At 50.0% G+C, this 19,526-nt stretch overlaps 1 protein-coding gene across 2 annotated transcripts in view; it reads right to left on the reverse strand.

Moving 5' to 3' along the window:
- Positions 1–1,204: 1,204 nt before the first annotated feature.
- LOC149362758 (amine sulfotransferase-like) overlaps positions 1,205–19,526 on the reverse strand; it is a 55,193-nt gene continuing 36,871 nt past the window's right edge. For both annotated transcript variants that reach the window (XM_089573204.1, XM_089573205.1), the window contains exons 2-3: positions 7,033–7,254; positions 1,205–3,227 (exon numbers count right to left, since the gene is read on the reverse strand). In XM_089573204.1, the coding sequence (XP_089429330.1) occupies positions 2,240–3,199 (960 nt within the window). In that variant the 5' untranslated portion in view covers positions 3,200–3,227; positions 7,033–7,254 and the 3' untranslated portion in view covers positions 1,205–2,239. The remainder of the gene's footprint in view (positions 3,228–7,032; positions 7,255–19,526) is intronic.

The raw sequence follows: 19,526 nt of genomic DNA on the forward strand, positions 1-19,526 counted from the left end.
GCTTATTTTCGTTTTCAAGGGTTTTTAAGGACTTCGAAAACCATAGTCTATGCAATTGGCACGAAAAGTGACGGCGGCACTAAATTTTTTGGTTATATTCTTTAATTTTAGGTTTTTAAATCTAGGAAATTCTCAATAGGGTGGCCACAGAAAACTGTTTAAATATTTTACCGAAGTTATGCAAATAAATTTTAACGCAACCGCGTTAAAGGCCTCGTTACCGAGAAATTCCAGTTTCAGCGTTGTCAGCGTTGTTAGCGAAAGATACGAGCAAACAAGGCCAAACAAGATCGAGCAATAGTTTTCAAACTATCGATCGATGATGTTTCACTCGCTGTCAATTGATATGCCCATTTACTTTCCTCTTAATTTTTATGCCGTGAATTTACCCGTGCTGCAGCGCTGAACCAGAAACGCTCTGTTATGGCAATTTGTCCTTGTCTTGATCGTAGTCATTCTCTTCTGGGGACAGTAGTTTGGTTTAGGTTTATTAGGGTTTAATGTCCCAAAGCGACTGAGGCTATGAGGCACGCCGAGTGAAGGGCTCCGGAAATTTCGACCACATGGGGTTCTTTAACGTGCGATGTCAGTGCACGTTAAAGAACCCCAGGTGGTGAAGCCTCTAGAATTTCGCCTTAATCGAAATTCGACCGCCGCGGCCGGGATCGAACCGGCGTCTTTCGGGTCAGCAGCCGAGCGCCGTACCATTGAGCCACCGCGGCAGGCCTGGAGCCACTAGAGCGAAGAGGTTATTTAGCTCGAGATATGTCTTTTTGTCCATGGCTGTCTTAGAAGTAGCTAGCACGAGTTAGCTCACATATAGTGCTGAATGCCCCCAAGGTAGTACCCGAAGTCTTCGTTGTCGTCCTCGACGATATAGCCGCTGCCTTGACTCCTAGCTTTGCGAGTTCCGCGTCGTGGCATGTTACATAGTCTTTGCCTTTCTTGGGTCTTCACCGGTAAGCACACATACGAAGACATCGCTTGGCTCTTCGGTTTCTATTCAACCTCGCGAGTTTGCGATAAGCTAATAAAGGTCAATTTCTTTTCTTGTGAGACCCGAAACGTTCATCACACAGAGCCTTGAAATCATTTTGACATTAGAAATAAGTGAAGTGATTATGGAAAAGTATGTGTAGCCAATGGACACATTAGGAATTTCCATACGACGGAAGAGAGAGAATAACTTTTATTGAAGGAAAGATGGTTTGGTTTATGGGGTTTAACGTCCCAAAGCGACTGAGGCTATGAGAGACGCCGTAGTGGAGGGCTCCGGAAATTTCGACCACCTGGGGTTCTTTAACGTGCACTGACATCGCACAGTACACGGGCCTCTAGAATTTCTCCTCCAAAGAAATTCCAGCCGCCGCGGCCGGGATCGAACCTGCGTCTTTCGGGTCATCAGCCGAGCACCATAGCCACTGAGCCACCGCGGCGGCTATTGAAGCAAAGAAAGAACGATGTCCACTGTAGCAGGGCCTCCGAGTACAGCATGCTCTTTAGGCAGCCTTGGACCGGGTCAGGAAAATCAGGGCGATCTGGCTTTCGAGGTCCGAAGACCGCAAAGCCTCCTCCTAAGAGGATGAGGGAACAGCTGGGAACAGTCGGGTGAGCAGGAAAGTCTTGATCGACACCGCACCTCGTTCCAGTGTGTCACTCCCCTCCCCTACCCCACTCGCGAAGAATTGTAGTAACATAACACAGTGGGCGACTTCGTTTTCCACCTTGAAAGAACGAAGCAGGGCATTTAAAACGAAGGACCAGGGAAAGCGTTTTTTGTGTATTTTCTTTCATTAGTTTTCGTTGCGCTCTTTCGTTCTTTCAACTGGAAGGATGTATAACGTCCATCAAGAGTTTCCTGCTCATTTTACACGTGACTAGAACCTTGCAGTCTTGAAGCCTACGGTGGAAGCAATGACAACCTTGGCAGGGAAGCCTTAAGAGTGTCAGATGCGCAACAGAATCACTGAAAATAGGTTATATGCCTGCATTAAGCTCCACGACAAGTAAGCTATAAAAATTTAGTCGGCTTTGTACCCGAGCTGAATGATTATAGTCGCCGTAATACGAAGCTCGTCCTCCTTCAGGTTACCACCCTGATAAGTGTAGACAACACAGTGTGCTAATCACGATGCCGAGCAGGCGAAGCAATTTATTGCAATACGAAAAATCATCCTATTTTATGAACTTATGCAACACTTTTGCCGCACTATTAGCGCGAAGAAAATGTATTAGTATTCTACTCCAAGAGGTTGGACAATGCAATCGCCTCTGCTCGAATGTCTTTCCAAAGCTCCATAAATGATGCCTTATCCCCTTCTTCTCGTATTTTCTTCTCGAAACGAGACAGCAGATCGGGCGTGAAGGAGTCCTTCCAGCTTCCTACCCTGGCTTCTTTAACCAACGCGTATTTAGTGTTGTCCCCATCGACGCCGTGCTTGCTCGTCACCTTCTTTGTGGTGAATACAGCATTCCAATCAGAAGTCTCGCTTTCTCCCAATTCGAACACAATGACTTTCTTCATATTTTCTGCTTTAGACCATTCTAGCACATCGTGTAGCATTTCTGCATCAGCTTCCAAAGCACGGCCGTAACACTCACCAAGAAAGTAGGCTAACCTGAGCACCACGCCTCTAGTGTCCTTTTTAAGTTCTTCATAGGTCAGAAAGAAGACATTTGGCTCATCCTTCAAGGCATATCCCGAAGCCACGTGTTCAAAATAGTCGCTGTATCCCAGGTCGCCTTCAATGAAAGGGTCGAAGAACTCTTCGAAGGTGCCGTCTTGAAACTGGCTGATGCTTAGCTCTGTCGTCATGCGGTACTGCGATACACATACGTCCCACGGGTTGCGAGCCATGTATATGTACTTGGCCTCTTCATTCATTGTATTCCGTTGAAGTGGTTGATGCGTGAAGAACAGCCTTACTGGAAGCGGTGATTTCCAGTCAGCGCAGTCTATGTATTCGACCTCGCGGTAGTTGTTGCTGAATTCACTAAACGTAGCGATGCGCTCACCATGTCTGAGGATCAGCTGTGTTATATACTGCACCCAATAGGACCCACTTTTTGGGTAAGTACACTGGACGAGATCGCCTTTCGCAGCACGAAAGGAGAGACCCTTTCTGAATATGTCTGGGTTGGCCCATGGGCACCTCGGTACACCGTCAATGACTTGGCGGAATGGCCTCCGGCCTGGCATCACTGATGTTTCCCGTGTGGTAGGTGCCCTAAAATAGAAATATACACAGGTTATTGTTTCGGACACTTAACAGTTCAGCTCGGGGTGCAACGAAGATTGGTGGAGGCCATAGGACCACAAATGTTACATCCACCAACACATATAGCTCTTATTTTCATTATATTGTAGGGTACCTCCAGGCGAAAAACCTGGGGATAAATATCTTGACATTTCCTAGGCCGGGAGAAGAGAGCAGAACTCACATTTCACATAAAACATATCCGCACTATTAGGGCACAGAACACGATTTGTCGGCACAAGGAAAATTAGATACAGCCCTAAAATTGTTTAGCAGGGAAGTCTAATTAGTGACCGGCAGTATCTCTAGGAAATTAAAGAGCGAAAATTATTGAGCACGTTATAAGATAGGCACAAATAATTTGTGTATTTGTATTCGGGTAACTGCTGTGTAGTTAATAGTTTGGTCTCCGAAATAATTTGATAACAAAGGCAGCCTGTTTTTTAGGGACTGCAACATTTTGCGCAGTGGGTCTGTATGCCGCTAGACGCCTATCTCTGCCACGGGTACGGGAGTCGTGTTGTTATTTACGATATGGTTTCAGGAGATTTTTCAAATGTGCTGTTGGAAAATAAATGAATAAATAAGACAGAATTCAAAGCAGCTTTAAAATTATCAGATTTCTAGAAAACAATTGCGGAGATGGATCACATTAGGTGCACTGGCAATGTAACGCAACGCTACGTTTGGTAGAGCCGGAATGGTGTTAATTTTTTATCAGCGTGGTGATGCCTAATACCCATGTATAGTAGTTACCATGAGATGAGAACAGTGCCTGGGAATTTTTAATGTTGGTTTACGTCGTTGCAGAGTGTACAGGTGGGCTGTGAGGCACTTAAGGCGGACAATATGTACCTAAGAGACGTCATAATTACATATCTATTAACTAAAATTAACTAGTAAACTTTTTACTTTTAGTTTCAGGAAGCAAAGATGTATTGCGAATTTGAAGGCCCTCAACATCGAAGGAGAGCCCATCTTTTAAATTTTCGTCATCGGAAATTTGGCTGAAAATACCGGACGTCAATATAACGCATTTGAAATACCGCTGAATTGGCTTTCCCGCGTTTCACATTTGTGCAATTTTTTTATATTGGATTTTTATGGAGTAACAGCCTGTGTGGTCCAGGAGCGCCATGGCACAAGGTATTTTTCTTCTCCTCAAGGCTGGGTCAAAGACCCTGATTAAGCCGAGCACCAGACCACGGGAAAGCTTGTACCCATTGTATCACTGGTGGGTACCCAGCGGCACTGGGGATCGAACCCCGCACCTCCTGCATGCGAGGCGGGTGTCAAACCACCCGGCCACCGCTGCAGTCATTTATACAATGTTGTCATTTGCATTTTTAAGGTAGCAAATACAGGTTGCCCTCTCTGTATTTTACGACCTAGAAGTAATTTAACGTGATTCTGGTGAGGATACACCACGCAGCGACACCAATATATATATATATATATATATATATATATATATATATATATATGAATAAGTCAGAAATATTGGGAAGTAGTCCCTGATGCCAGAACAGCGCCGGCAAAGTGAACGAACGTGATTGGTTTGGTTTGTGGGATTTAACGTCCCAGCGCGACTCAGGCTATGAGGGACGCCGTAGTGAAGGGCTCCGGAAATTTCGACCACCTGGGATTTTCTAACGTGCAAGGATATCGCACAGTACACGGGCCTCTAGAATTTCGCCTCCATCGAAATTCGACTGCCGAGGCCGGGATCGAGCCCGCCTTTTTCGGGTCAAAGGCCGAGCACCATAACTACTGAGCCACCGCAACGGCTAGAGTGAACATGAGTCTCTGTACTTATAATAAGATATGTATGAACAATTGACTAGTTGTAACACGAGTCGGTGTCTTGAAAATATTTGACAAGCCAGAAACTTGAATTTTATATTTATGTTGATGGGTGTGCAGGTCGTCGACATGTAGTTCGATATTTAAGCCACCACCAAGCCATGCAATACTGGTGAAGAGCAGGAAACCCTAGTAGTTCTGTGAAATTCAAAATCACGGTTTGATTACGAGAGCGAGGGCGGATGGCTATTGCAAGTTATTCCGTAAGTACAGTACTTGATAATTTTATGTGCCGCGTGTGAGTGTGTCACGCACTTCGCAAGTCCTTTGGCGTTTTATGTAATTCGCTGCTCTACCACCGCGCATATCTTATCGGTCTTGCGCAGAATGTATTAATTGGTTCCAAGCAAACATACTAGTCCTCTGGTGAAACCATGCCGCCAAAAACATAGCGCAAAATGTAAACCGGAGCTCATCAAAAAATGTCGAAATCAAGTCAAGCTTATTGGGCAGAGAGCGTGCATTAACATGAATAACTGAAACTAGGTTCTTCGGATGACACTGTGTTGCTAAGTCAAAAGGCAAGGAGTACTCGTGGTACGTGGTACCACAGAAAGACACGCCACAACGAATGGTCAACCTAAGCGATTTTTTCCAGGTCCCTGTGAAACGCAATAAGCACGACGTCACCTGTTTCCGTCTTTCGAGAGACTATCTCTCTATTACAGGCTCACGGGAACCGCCATTGTTTATCAGGTTTCTTGCCGTGTCGATGCCAAGGCCAACAGGCGCTTCAGTTCAGGAGGTGTTGATTAAAAAATAGCAGGTACTGATTGGGAATTCCTAGGTCACTATTCTTGAAACGCCTGGTGCTAGCTCTAGCACAAACAGTGCTTCTCGTTTGCGCACACTGCAGCTGTATCATTACATTGCTGATGTCGCTATCGCGAGTTGGCACTCGGTGGCAATCATCATTGTCGGCACGTTCCGTTGGTTCATCTATCATGATACCTATCTTGCTGAGTAGTATCAAGGAACACTTTTTCTGCTTGTGTTACTAGGCCTCCTGTTTCAATGTTCAATCGCCGAGAGTACAGTGACTATTAAAGGACTGTTTGTTGAAGCTACTGGATGACCTCATTTTCTGCGCACTTAGGCCGAAAAATCCATTGCCTTCTTAAATCTATTCCATTCTTTTCTTTCATCCTCAAATTTTACCTTTTCAGAATTAAACACATGAAGCTCATGATTTTTTCAGCTCTGATTTGAGAGCTAACATCATGCGCTTCATTCCAATTTTTTCTATCTGTCGCAGCCTGTGTTACATTGCGCAATGTAGAGAAGCAGCGGAATACAATATCTGGCGCCATACAAGGATTGAAGAGCAGGCATACAAAAAATTTTGCGGAAACTATCGAAGATGATTATTTAAGTAAGCCAATAGCTTGTTTCTGCCGTTGATTATCCATGATTGTCCGTGGACCACTGAAATCCTACTCACAGACCGGGAATACTAGAGTTTCTCGGCACGTGAGCGACGGCGATTTATGAATTCTTCGGCGAGGAAGGGCTTTGGTGGTATTTTAAAGAACTTTTCATTCGGTAGAGCGGATACCAATGCAACATGAAACTAGCACTGCCAGTACTGCACACAGGATGCGAGGAGTCGCATAATTGTCCCGAACGCGAACATTGCGATTGCTCAATACCGGACGTGAGAAGTTACACAATCCTTTCCTCTCAGGCACCGCTAAATGAAGAGGATTCGCTCGCTTCTCCGACTCGGCCCCCGATCTAGACCCTTTCCCGTGGGTGAACTCCGTCGCGTCTAGGTGAAGTCAATCCGTCAGAAAAAACAAGTGCCTCGGTAGCCAAAGAAAGCTATTCGCTTTAAAATTTTGTAGACAAGAACTGCGCAGTAACGACCGCTGAAACCAATGATACCCATTTCAGAGGAGTTTTTCACACCAACCTGCTATGAAACGAAAACTCGATGAGGCGTAGCACGCATGGGTTTTCACTGCTGACCAGTGTGCAGACCGCCGAAGACAGCAGTTTTGTGAAGCTCGCTGCGCTAACGTCGATGACAGTTCGGTTCAGCACACGTCACTTCCTGTGGAAATTTTCGGGGTGAGCTGGTCCAAGTGGGCGCTTCATAAGCTGGCTGCAGAACGCCGTTCTGTATCGTGGTTATCTGCGGTGGAAAGAACGCTCGTTTTGGTCGTGCTGTACAATGTGAGATGTAAATATAACGCGGCGCAGCTGACACATGTCTTGCATAAATAAAAGCGTAAAATGTGCACGGCTGCAGCACAAGGCGCACAAAAAATTTTTATAACCCATAAGAGTACCATGTATACATTTACATTGTACTGGCATATTTTCAAACTCTGTCTATTTCGAATAGACGTTTGACACCATTGTATTTGAAATCTTTTGGTTGCAGAACTACGGATCCCATGCATTAATACGCCAGGGTAAACAAGTAACATATTTGCTAGTGTTTCACGCCACAGAAGATCATGACGTTTCCATTTATTTACTTGATACAAGATAGTTACAACACACACAGCACGCCCACACAAGCTCATCCGTCTACCGTTGCCTAACTTTGTCGGAGGGCATGAGCCTCAGTGGTTGGGAGAAGGCCGCCAGCCGGGGCAGTCATGTATGGTGAATCTCGTGAGATAGAAGTAAGGAAATGCTTCAAGTGTGTGGGTTTCTACGTGGACACAGGCCACCACCCACCGCGGGTTCGAGCTTCGCGCGAGCCAAGGGCCCCGATCAGCCGTCACCACACACACACTGGGACACCGATGCAGCGCACTCAACCTCCGCTGGGAGGAGAGCGATTCGCCGCAAAGAAATAGGCCTCCAATCTCACAAAGGAGACGTTTATTCACGTCGTCCTTCAGCAGTACACACACACTCAATCGTCACCCCGTCCCGGGGGCGCGCGAGGAGCAAGGCTCCGCTGCGCGCACGAAGCGACTCGAGCAATGCGCGACGCTAGCACGCCGCTGCAGGAGAATGTCCCCGCGGCAGTGCTGTGATCTCTCTCTCGTGTCGACCGTTGGGCCGGTTGCGAGAGAGAGTGGGCATTCAACGCAAGGTACGCCTGTCGGAGGTCGCTGGACCCCGCTGGACAGGCTCGAGCCGCCGCAGGTCAGAGGACACGTGCGGGCGAGCTCGAGTAAGCACTGATCCGAACGGCAAAGGCCGGCACGGACAAAACAGTAACGTACGCACCTTACGCTGTCTCGGAGGGATCTCTCTCTCTGGGCCCCGCCCGGACGGTCGCGCGGCGCGCGGCCGCCCAAAGCGGGGTCCCGAATTCCCGCCAAAAGGCGCCAATGGCAAAGGCCCTTGGGGAGCCGGGGCGGAGCTGTGGCTAAATGACAGTGATTAGTCACCCAGCCGCCTCTCCACCGCCCGAGGCGGGAGCAAGGGAAAGAGGAGAAACAACGCGGGAGGCCGGCTAGCCGCGCAAAGGCGACGGCGGAAAGCCAGATTCCCACATCCCCCTCTCCTTAAATGCCCTCCTACCCATCGGCAAAGCACGCGGCCAAAATAAAGAAATCAATACACAAAAAAAACTACACTTCAGTTCCAAAATAAAGAAATGAATACACAAAAAAAAACTAGCTACACTTCAGTTCCAAAATAAAGAAATGAATACACAAAAAAAACTAGCTACACTTCAGTTCCAGCCAGAACAACGTAAGAAAACAAAGGAAAAACAAGGCAAACAACACTTGCATACGCTTCCGTAAATCAAAACAGCTTGCAGATTATACAGGGTACAACTGTACAACTATGTTACAGGTGGATGCCAGCCTCAAAGTTCGGTGGCGCGGCCCAGTGGGCCTGTCGGCGACTCACCGCTCGCAGACTTCAAGTTGAACGGGTTGGGAGGGCCGACGACTGATGGCGGTCTTCTTTCCGTTGATGTAGGGTGCGTTGGTGACGACGGGGCCGCGGCAGAGCACTGACCTCGCGCCCTTGGACACGACATCACGTTCGGGCACAAGAAAGTTAGTGCACCCCTTTCACGCCGGCTGAAACGGGCGAGGACGTTCGGCGGCGTCCAGATGTGTAACCTTGTCCACAGCGAGGGGTCCTTCTCATCCTCGCGCTCACGCAGAAGGACACAACGGCACAACTCACAGGCGTCGCCTTGGCTCATGGTTACGCGCGCACACAGCCACAGCCGCAAACACGCATACACCGGCACGTGCGCGGACGCTGGTCGGCGACAACGATCCCCTCATCAGAAGCGTCCAGAGGCGCCGCGGCGAGGGTCAAAGGGTGCACTTTCCGCCCCAAACGCCCCGCCAACTTCCCCTCCATACGGGCCGCACAAAACTCGCACCGCGACACACGGCTCCTTAACGAGCCCACCACCCACAGTCGGGCCGGAAATGAGAAAAGGCTCGCTGTACAAACGACACCTAATCCAATCTATTCCTTCTAGAAGATAAGAGCAAGCATGAGCGGGCTGAAGTTTGCCTATGTACAAGTCTGGGAAAAAAACTGAACGCCAACACAAACGCATGTTGCCTATGTACATATCGGTACGTTAGAACGAAAACAGACGAACCAGCAGGAAATGAAAGTGGCTAGAAACTGACTCAAGCAAACAAATAAATAAACTGATAAACACACAAGGCTGGAACTGAGCATGCTGCCAAAACAACAACAACAAAAAAAATAACACACCGTGCTTCGCCTGGGTAGGGCCTGACGAGAAAGCTCGCCAGCTAGCTGAGGCTGCGTGCCTTCGGTTGCGGAAAAGTCCGCCGTCCGGCATCAATCACACCGGTGACCGTCGCCTCAGATTGTACCGGTGCTCCGTACGCTTGCGTTCCGCAGCACCAGTTGTGCCTTTGCGCTTGCCTTTGATACCAATGGGTACCGGCGCAAGCTCATCAGACCGTGACGCGTAGGCCTTCAGGTCAATGAACCCCTGCTTGCTCCTGGGGAAAGGCCCCATCAAATCGCAGGTGGCCATCTGCCACGGACGCACACTGTCAATCGGTTTCATCATTCCAGGCGGCTTGCCGCCCCGTGACTTCACCGCTTGACAGACATGGCAGGAACGGCAATAGCGGATAATGTCACGCTTCATGCCGGGCCACGTCACCGATTGACTCAGTTTTGCAAAAACTTTGGAGTCACTCAGATGACCGGCCAGTGGTTCGTCATGAGAGAATCGCAAAAGTGCGCCTCTTAGACTTTTGGGGATAACCACCTTGAACGGGTCGATGGACTCGTCATCGGTGGCTATGTATTTCAGCACGAGCCCGTCATGGTCCAGCAAATATGAATCCCCGGGGTTCGCCGCGACACACGCTGGCTTCTGCCCCCCTGCGCCCGCTACAATACAAGTAGCGTCACGGCGCTCCGTCTCCCTGAGACCGTCGCTCACCTCGCGACAAAACGGGTCATTTTGCTGGGCTTTCAGTAGCTCTTTAGGGCTGAAAACGATTCCAGTCATCCCAGAGGGGAGCCTGGTCTCGTCCCCACTCAGGTTTGCAGCCAAAATTTCCGTTCGCGTCGGCACCTCCGAGGCGCTCACGAAGAGCTTTGCCTCTCGTCCGCTTTGCGAAGCGCTGCTCGCCTGGTTAGCGGAATGGGTTAACCCGTTTGCGGGTCCCCCCTCCTTGCCGCCCGGCGGCTCGTCCGCTCTTTCGCCCCCTCCGCCTACAGGCGTCAAGGCGCCGCTGGCGAGTGGGGCACGGGATAGCGCGTCAGCTACCACGTTTGTGCTCCCCTTTCGACACTGCACGGAAAAGTCGTAATGCTGTGTCAGGAGAGCCCAGCGCGCCAGCCGACTCGCAGGCTCGCGGAGCCGCATCAGCCAACTGAGCGCACTGCATCCCTGCCTCAGTGGAGGCTTGGGCGGGCTGCACGAACGAGGGAGGCAAGGCTCCTAGTTCGATGAGCGGCGCGGTTTCCACAGGGAACCGGCCAGCGCCTCGCCGTTCCCAGAGCAGAATTGACTGCTCGCGGGGCACGGCTGCTGCTGTTCGAAACTGCCGGTTGCGGCAGCGTGACACGAACTCCTTTCGCACTGGGCGGAAAGCGTGCACAGCTGAGGCATGTGACCAGCGGATGCACCGCAGGGTGCTTCCGATACAGCTCCAATGGGAGCCACGTGGTCAACATTTTGGGTTGTGTCACCGTAAACCCCAATGGGGGCCGCGGCCAACCACGGTGTCTAGCTATTCGAAGGAACAGCAGCCAGCGGATCAAACGACGCTACAACTCCGTAGGGAGCCGACATGTAGCTGCCGAGTGCCGCGCTGGGGGTGGTAGACACGGTGCGCAAGCGTGATCGTCAAGGCGACCTGCTCGGCTAATGTGCCATCAAAGGCGTAAGCGCCAATGACTTAGCACGTTGGGCGCCAGTTGTGGGTTTCTACGTGGACACAGGCCACCACCCACCGCGGGTTCGAGCTTCGCGCGAGCCAAGGGCCCCGATCAGCCGTCACCACACACACACTGGGACACCGATGCAGCGCACTCAACCTCCGCTGGGAGGAGAGCGATTCGCCGCAAAGAAATAGGCCTCCAATCTCACAAAGGAGACGTTTATTCACGTCGTCCTTCAGCAGTACACACACACTCAATCGTCACCCCGTCCCGGGGGCGCGCGAGGAGCAAGGCTCCGCTGCGCGCACGAAGCGACTCGAGCAATGCGCGACGCTAGCACGCCGCTGCAGGAGAATGTCCCCGCGGCAGTGCTGTGATCTCTCTCTCGTGTCGACCGTTGGGCCGGTTGCGAGAGAGAGTGGGCATTCAACGCAAGGTACGCCTGTCGGAGGTCGCTGGACCCCGCTGGACAGGCTCGAGCCGCCGCAGGTCAGAGGACACGTGCGGGCGAGCTCGAGTAAGCACTGATCCGAACGGCAAAGGCCGGCACGGACAAAACAGTAACGTACGCACCTTACGCTGTCTCGGAGGGATCTCTCTCTCTGGGCCCCGCCCGGACGGTCGCGCGGCGCGCGGCCGCCCAAAGCGGGGTCCCGAATTCCCGCCAAAAGGCGCCAATGGCAAAGGCCCTTGGGGAGCCGGGGCGGAGCTGTGGCTAAATGACAGTGATTAGTCACCCAGCCGCCTCTCCACCGCCCGAGGCGGGAGCAAGGGAAAGAGGAGAAACAACGCGGGAGGCCGGCTAGCCGCGCAAAGGCGACGGCGGAAAGCCAGATTCCCACAAGTGGAACCGACGGACATTTGTAATCATCGGCCCGCCGGCAGCCTCTTTAGCATAAATAAGAAGCTGGCCACTAAGCGAGTGCTACAGAGGGAGTTTATGCTGGGTATGTGATAAATCAAAGGGGGCAGACGGCACTAGCAAAGTTACACGCCAAACAAAGGTTAACAAACGGGAACTCCATATCACAACATGTATTTTTAAATTTTTGGTGGCAGGCAGAATAGCTTACGTAATGAAACCTTGCTATAACGAGACGGTGTATATGAACATTGTAGATAGAATAAAATAGAAGCTACTTCCGTTTGGAAGATCTTTCAGAAGGTCACATATAGTATAGTATCACGGTTTTACGTACTAGAACTGTCCCAAAAAGAATATACTGAACACAAAAGGACCACCAGCTGGGTTTGTTGCGCATTGTATGGATTTGCAACGCTACCGAAGAGTTCTGCAGCCTTTCAATGCACCAAACCGAGATTAACGCGCATAACCCGGTATATCAAGTGGCACGCAACATAAAGGCCATTATTCCAGGTAATTCTTTGGCATCGGCATCGGAAAGACGTTTTCGCGCGAAAGCGCTACTTTAGTAGCAAAGCCGAAAAACCCGAATGGCTCAGTGGCTATGGTGCTCGGCTGCTGGCCCGAAAGACGCGGGTTCGATCCCGGCCGCGGCGGTTGAATTTCTTTGGAGGAGAAATTCGAGGCCCGTGTACTGTACTATGTCAGTGCACGTTAAAGAACCCCAGGTGGTCGAAATTTCCGGAGCCCTCCACTACGGCGTCTCTCATAGCCTTAGTCGCTTTGGGACGTTAAACCCCACAAAACCAAAACCAACCTATGTGTGAAGCCTCCACCTTTGACAGAGCGCCAGCGTCGGATGCCGTGCGCAGCTGCTACTCTAACGCACAGAAATGCCACCTCCTCTCCCCCACCTTCTATCCGCATTGCTGCCACCCCCCCTCTCCCCTTCGACGGGGTAGGGAGAGTGGAGGGAGGCTCACACCGCCGCTGGAAGACCGCCAGCGGAGCTGCCTCTTCCCAGGTGTCCATCTTTAGGTCTGCCCGCCGCTGCTGCTCCAGAGAATAGACTGTTTGCCTTGCATCGCCAGCGCTCTCCGCCGTCCCCGCTCCCGGCTCGCGAGAGCCATCGGCGTCGGAATAACGCCGCGTCTTCGTGCCGAACAAAACAGCTCTTCAGGCACCGCGCTCGAGCGAGATGCGCATGTAGCAAGGAAAAGAAAAATAGAAAGAATGGAGAAGGAGCGCGCATAGCTAATAAGGTGCTTTCGCACGTCCTGCTCTGTTTAACTACATAGCATCCTTCCGATTTTTTCTTCACGCTAGTGCTCATATGTACGCCGTGACTTAGGCAACTCGTATAGGAAACACAGACATAAACTTAGCTGCGCTACGACTGCGCCACGATCCTGCACTAACAGCGGAATCCTGTGGCATTGATTAAGCACTAGGACAACTACCCCTCCCCAGCGATTTTGCTGATCATGTTCGTGTGCTGTTTGGGCCCGTTCCGCCTGTCTCTTCGCGGGCGCGGCGGTCTCCGATGATGCTCAGTGGTGGACAGTTTTATCATTCAGTGATCCAGCGCCATGACTGTCTAAAGACTGGTTCAGATGCAAGCGACTGAACGTGTTGAGCGAACGAACGGCACGTCACGGCGAAAAATTTCCAACTTGCTCGAACCTCGCCGCTCTGGCCAACCGAGGCGCCGCGACGGCTCGAGACAGGACTGCGCCGTGGCGGCAAAAACCGCGAGCGTTTTTTTTTTGCTTGTGAAGCAAGCATGCATTTGCTTAAAGGTGTGTGTATGGTCAAGAGGAACTCAACCCATGCAGCCGCAATCGCCTAATGCAGGTGACGCGTTGGTGCAGCAAGTCAGGTGCTAGAGTAATGATTAGAAAACAATAGGTATGATCCATCCCCGGCGGCGACTAGAGAGTCCGCGCAGACGGGGCCAATCAGATATGCGCATTCGCTCGGCCGGCGCCGTGTAGTTTGGCAGCGTGAACAACTATAAACTCGAAGATGGCAGATGCCATAATTTCTGCAGATAAACTAGCCTTGTGTCGAGCAAACGCGTTAGCAGGAACGCTCGGCTGATTACAGCCCACGCACGTTGTAGACTCATGTGCTCAAGGGGCGCTGCGAAAACAGATACATTCAATCGTAGTTGACATTAATATTCAGTTACTTGACAGTGATACCAGCCCCTCCTCTGCCTAATGTGAATGTTTCAGCGGCTGCGGTTCTGAGCCGCTAAATGCGCTTTCAAGTAGTTGTCCTCTTTTGAAAAACGTACACTTTTTTAATCATGGTTTAATCTCACCCTGCCACCTGTCTAAAGTGTCATTGATATTGATGAGTCACCATTTTCCAGTTTTCCAGTTTCCAATCTTCCCAGTTCCACTTTTTTCAATTCCCAGTGTTTTCCACTTTTTTCTGCATTCAAATCTGAGCAAACTGAAATTGATCCGCGCTATTTCGCTACTCTTTCTGACAAACATAAATTAATTGACCTCATTTCCTCAACTAAGTAGTATGCCATTTAATCGCGGATTGACCCCGAGCAGGGTCTGAAGTTATTATGCACTTGCACAGAAGCTTTATTGGAGATAAAACCCGGCGACCGCCACCCGGCGCCACACTCGCCGCCAGCTAATCGTGGCAGGTGATGTATTTGAAGAGCTAGGGAAGGAAAACTTGGGGCTCACAAGCACCACCAAGAAAAGAACATGCAGTCTTGAGCGTGATTCGATTCGAAACAAATAAATTCAGGGGGGGCACTTTGTTGACCTAAAGTGCGGTGAGGCGAAAGCCTTAAGCGCGGTGTTGCTGCTTGTGTCACTGATGTGTGGTCAAGATGTTACGCTTGGCCTCTAAGAGCGGAACGCGACAGCGTCTTGCAGCGCTGCCAGGGAGTCCATAAAACGCCATCGCCCGTTCGGCTCTATAAACTTAAATTGGAAAACTCTCTCGCCCGGCCACACTGAAGTCTTGAGTGCTGCAAAACTCCTGGAAATTATGTTTTGTCACTCCGTTTCATACATAGCAGTCAACGCAGCCAAGGCTGCGGCGCCTGTTCGCGCTCCTCGTCCGCATCGTAATGTAGTGCGTCAAAAGTAAAAATCGTAATGAACTCAAAATTAAAGTAAATGTTGGTTGATATTGCAGTATAATGATAACAATGTTTTATTTTGCAAAAAAGATTGCTTTTTCTTTTATGTTCTACAAAACAGAGTGCCTTAGTTTTTTCGGATTTTTTTCCGGTCCCTCCTGTATCAGGTTTTCGCAGCTAGGCCGGCCGCGCAGGCCGGCCGGTCATGTCGTCTGCTTCAGTGGTTCACCTGAAGCATTTACTTCCTCCGAGACCTGGTGCGTTGTTCTCTTTTCTGTAAAAATCCCCGACCGTACAACCACTGCAGGCCACTCACATGATCTCGACATGGAGTTCTCCTCTGTACAGGAGAGACCGGCCTGCGCAATGACCTACTTAACGGAGACTTGCGTAACAGGTGGCTATGAATAGATCGCCAGTACGCCTGCGGAATATCGGCGTCGGTGGTTCAGTGGTAGAATACTCGCCTGCCACGTGGGTGGCCCGGGTTTGATTCCCGGCCGACGCATTGCTTTTTATTTTGCCGGCTTACTCACCCAACTACGCTATGAATGGATGGGCAGTACATCAGCAATAAAGACAAAAAAAAAGGGGAACATCGGCGTCGGTGGTTCAGTCTGTCGGCTGAATGAACCACCGACGCCGATGTTCCCCCCTTTTTTTTACCGTTTTAGACCATGTGAACGTCGGTTCAGTTATCCGTAAGGGTGTAGCCCTGGCGTATCGAAACTGCACGACGAGGCTGATTGTTAACAAGAGTTTGGGGGCCCCCATTAGCGTGCAGCGTTCGGTGCGTCAGGGCTGCCCCCTCAGGCCTCTCTTGTTTTGTATTTACATCGAAACGCTGTGCATGAAAATCATAGAAAACAATAGTATTAATGGCTTTAGGTTACAAGCAGCTGAAGTTAAGCTGCTGGCCTATGCAGATGACGTTGCAGTATTTACGGTTGATCAGGGGAGCAGAAGTGAAGCTGTCGGGTGTGTACGCGCGTTCAGCGAAGTCACAGGTAGCGGGGTTAACTGGCCCAAGTGCCTTGGGCTCTGGCATGGATGGTGGCCATCCCACCCGGACCATTTCGCCAACGTACCGTGGGCGACGACCCCGGGCAAGTATTTGGGCGTTCCGCTCGATGCTTATCGCGATAGCGAGGACTATTGGAAAGAGCAAACTAAAGACGCACGTGACCGAGCTGGGAAGTGGAAAGGCACCAACCTTTCAATTTTCGCCAGAGCTACAGTCTGCAATCTTTTTTTTTATTAGCAAACTCTGGTATGTGATGCAGGTTTTGCATTGCTCGAGTGTGAACGTTCAGAAGCTACACAGGATTTTTGCAGTTTTCATATGGGCGTCCGAATGGGAACGTTGCAGCAGAACGAACCTGTTCCGGCGGGTAAAAGACGGGGGGCAAGGGCTAGGGCACCTCTATTTAAGACAGCTGGTGAACCGTTTTTTGTTTTTTCGCGACGTCACAGACCCGTTCTTGCGCACCGTGTGCCAAGTGAAGCTGCGGCGATTGCTGCCGGAGTTTGTGGCATCCACAGAAGAGCTCTCTGGTGGAACTTTTGGTCACTACAAAGAGATTGTAGCAAGCGTTCGGTTTCTTTCGGCACGTTTTTCCACCGATTATTTGTGGAAAAGCAAAAGGAAAAAGTTGTACAATGATCTTTGTGATATTGTTTTCCCAGAGCCCATGTACAGGGCCTTGTACAGTGGAGGCCCGGGAGGGGATGTTTTAAAAAGGGTGAAGAAAATGCAGGTGCCACCAGGAGTAAAGACTTTCTTTTTTAAGTTACACACCGGGACGTTACCCGTTTAAAAAGTTTCTAGAGGGAAAGGATTTCTTTTTACCGTGGGGATCGAACTGCTTAATTTGTAGACAGCCTGAAACAATAGACCATGTTTTTTTGCATTGCTGGGAAGGGGTTTATTTTTGGGACGTGTTACAAAGGACCATAAAGAAAGAGCTACCACTTGACGCGCACGGAATTCGCTATTTAAGCACTGATAATGAGGATGGGGCACCTTTTGATCTCATAATGCTCTTGGGCCTCCACTGTATATGGCGCTCCAGAATGGCAGGCTACCATTGTGACAAAGACGCACGACCGGCCCGAATTTATTTTCGGGAAAGCGTGGACTGGTTTCTTGCAATCCAAAAAGCAGCTGCGGAGCCTCCCGAGTGGCTCTCAAGACTAGAGCCGTTGTGTATGTTGCGGGAATTTTAAGCTGACGAAGCCAGTCTCGTGCTGGCTGACCACGACAGTGTCGTATGTATATAGCGTTGTGTGTATTTTTGTTGTGCAATGTCATGAGCCAAAGACAGGCAATAAAGAAAAAAAAAACCGTCGGTGGTTCAGTGGTAGAATACTCGCCTGCCACGCGGGTGGCCCGGGTTCGATTCCCGGCCGACGCATTGCTTTTTTATTTTGACGCAGTATTTTAGTGAATAAAGTGGCTGTTTCGGCTTTTTGGTCTCTGATCATGGCTAAGGAATGCAGCGCGACAAAAACCAGGACGAACGAAGAAGTGGACAGGACAGGCGCTCGTGTTGAATTTCAAATTGTGAGTGTACATGTGCCGTCGGGTAGCAGATGTTATATACACCGTTCCATAACCTACAGCACCAGTTTGTACACTCTTGTGAGTTGTGGCAGCAGTGAAAAACAATGATAGTAGATTACGATCGAGCAAATGGACAACTTTAGTTACAAAGATGATATTTACAAAGATTAAAAATATGAGAGCGGATGTCAACAATTAAATGCCAGCCACAACGTTCACTCACGCTGCGCTTACATCTCATTGGTGTATAAGAAGCCCGAATTTTTACTCGTTTATATTCTTACCGCGAGAGGACGATGACGAGCTACTGTGTGGAGAACGAACAGCGAACTTCGTCAACCTCTTTGTGCGCCCTATTCAGGAACCATGGAACCTCGTCGTGGGCTTCTCACAATAACAATGCCAACTGCAGCGGCAAGTGCGCTAATGTACGACACCACTTGTTGTGTTCGATGACCTGCGCAGCGGAATCTCTCTGCTCACAGCCCAGATACACAGCTTTCAACAATACCCATCTCACCGCACTAGCTCACACCCATAACACACCGAATCCGACATCTAATACAAAACATAATTACTACTAACGGAAGCACTTCAAAGAATTTTCCTTTCGCCGCGGTGGCTCAGTGCTTATGGTGCTCGGCTGCTGACCCAAAAGACGCGGGTTCGATCCCAGCCGCGGCGGCTAGAATTTCTTTGGAGGAGAGATTCTAGAGGCCCGAGTACTGTGCGATGTCAGTGTACGTTAAAGAACCCCAGGTGGTCGAAATTTCCGGAGCCCTCCACTACGGCGTCCCTCATAGCCTGAGTCGCTTTGAGACGTTAAACCCCATGAACCAAACCAAACCAAAGAATTTTCCTTGTAACAACAGCTCAAAAGTGGAGACGTCTCGAATCAGACGCCGCTCACTTTAAAGCCGCTGAGTACGCCGATCAATGCCGGGTGGCCGCTAGCCGAAGCTGCTCGGAATTCTTGACGCCGCACTGAATTCTATCACCACACAATTAATGATTCATTGTGTGCCGCATGCAAAAGAGTCACTGAACGCCCGAGAACAGCACTTCGCAATCACGTCCGTCGCCAATGCACTACACTGCTTTTTCCCTTCGAAACAAGTAAGCAGCGCAAGTAAATAGCGCAGTGTTTTTCAAAGTAGGCATTAGAGTTTGACAGTTTCGACTTTCTACCTAATGATAATTATAAGGAAAATAAAATAGTAATAAAAAAACCAGCCAAGCAGGGAGTCGAACCTAGGCCCTTTGTAAAATGAACACACAGGCGCGCTCTTCGTACCACTCAGCCACGACGCGAGGCGAACGGATTCTTTTTTGTCTTTATTGCAACAGTGGCGCAATTGGTTAGCGCACGGTACTTATAAGACGCGAGGCGAACGGATACATTTTGCTTGTTTTTTGCAGCGGACTACTTTCGTACCTTTGGCAGCGTTGATAGCTATGTATGAAACGGAGTATACGCCTTGCTCGTCGGTAAATTGGTTTTTGAGGTAAGGAAATGTATCTGTCTCGCATACCTCGGTGGACACCAGA

The sequence above is a fragment of the Amblyomma mixtum genome, chromosome 2 (genome assembly GCF_055824585.1).
Source record: "Amblyomma mixtum isolate Tamu chromosome 2, ASM5582458v1, whole genome shotgun sequence".
Taxonomy (NCBI): Eukaryota; Metazoa; Arthropoda; class Arachnida; order Ixodida; family Ixodidae; genus Amblyomma; species Amblyomma mixtum.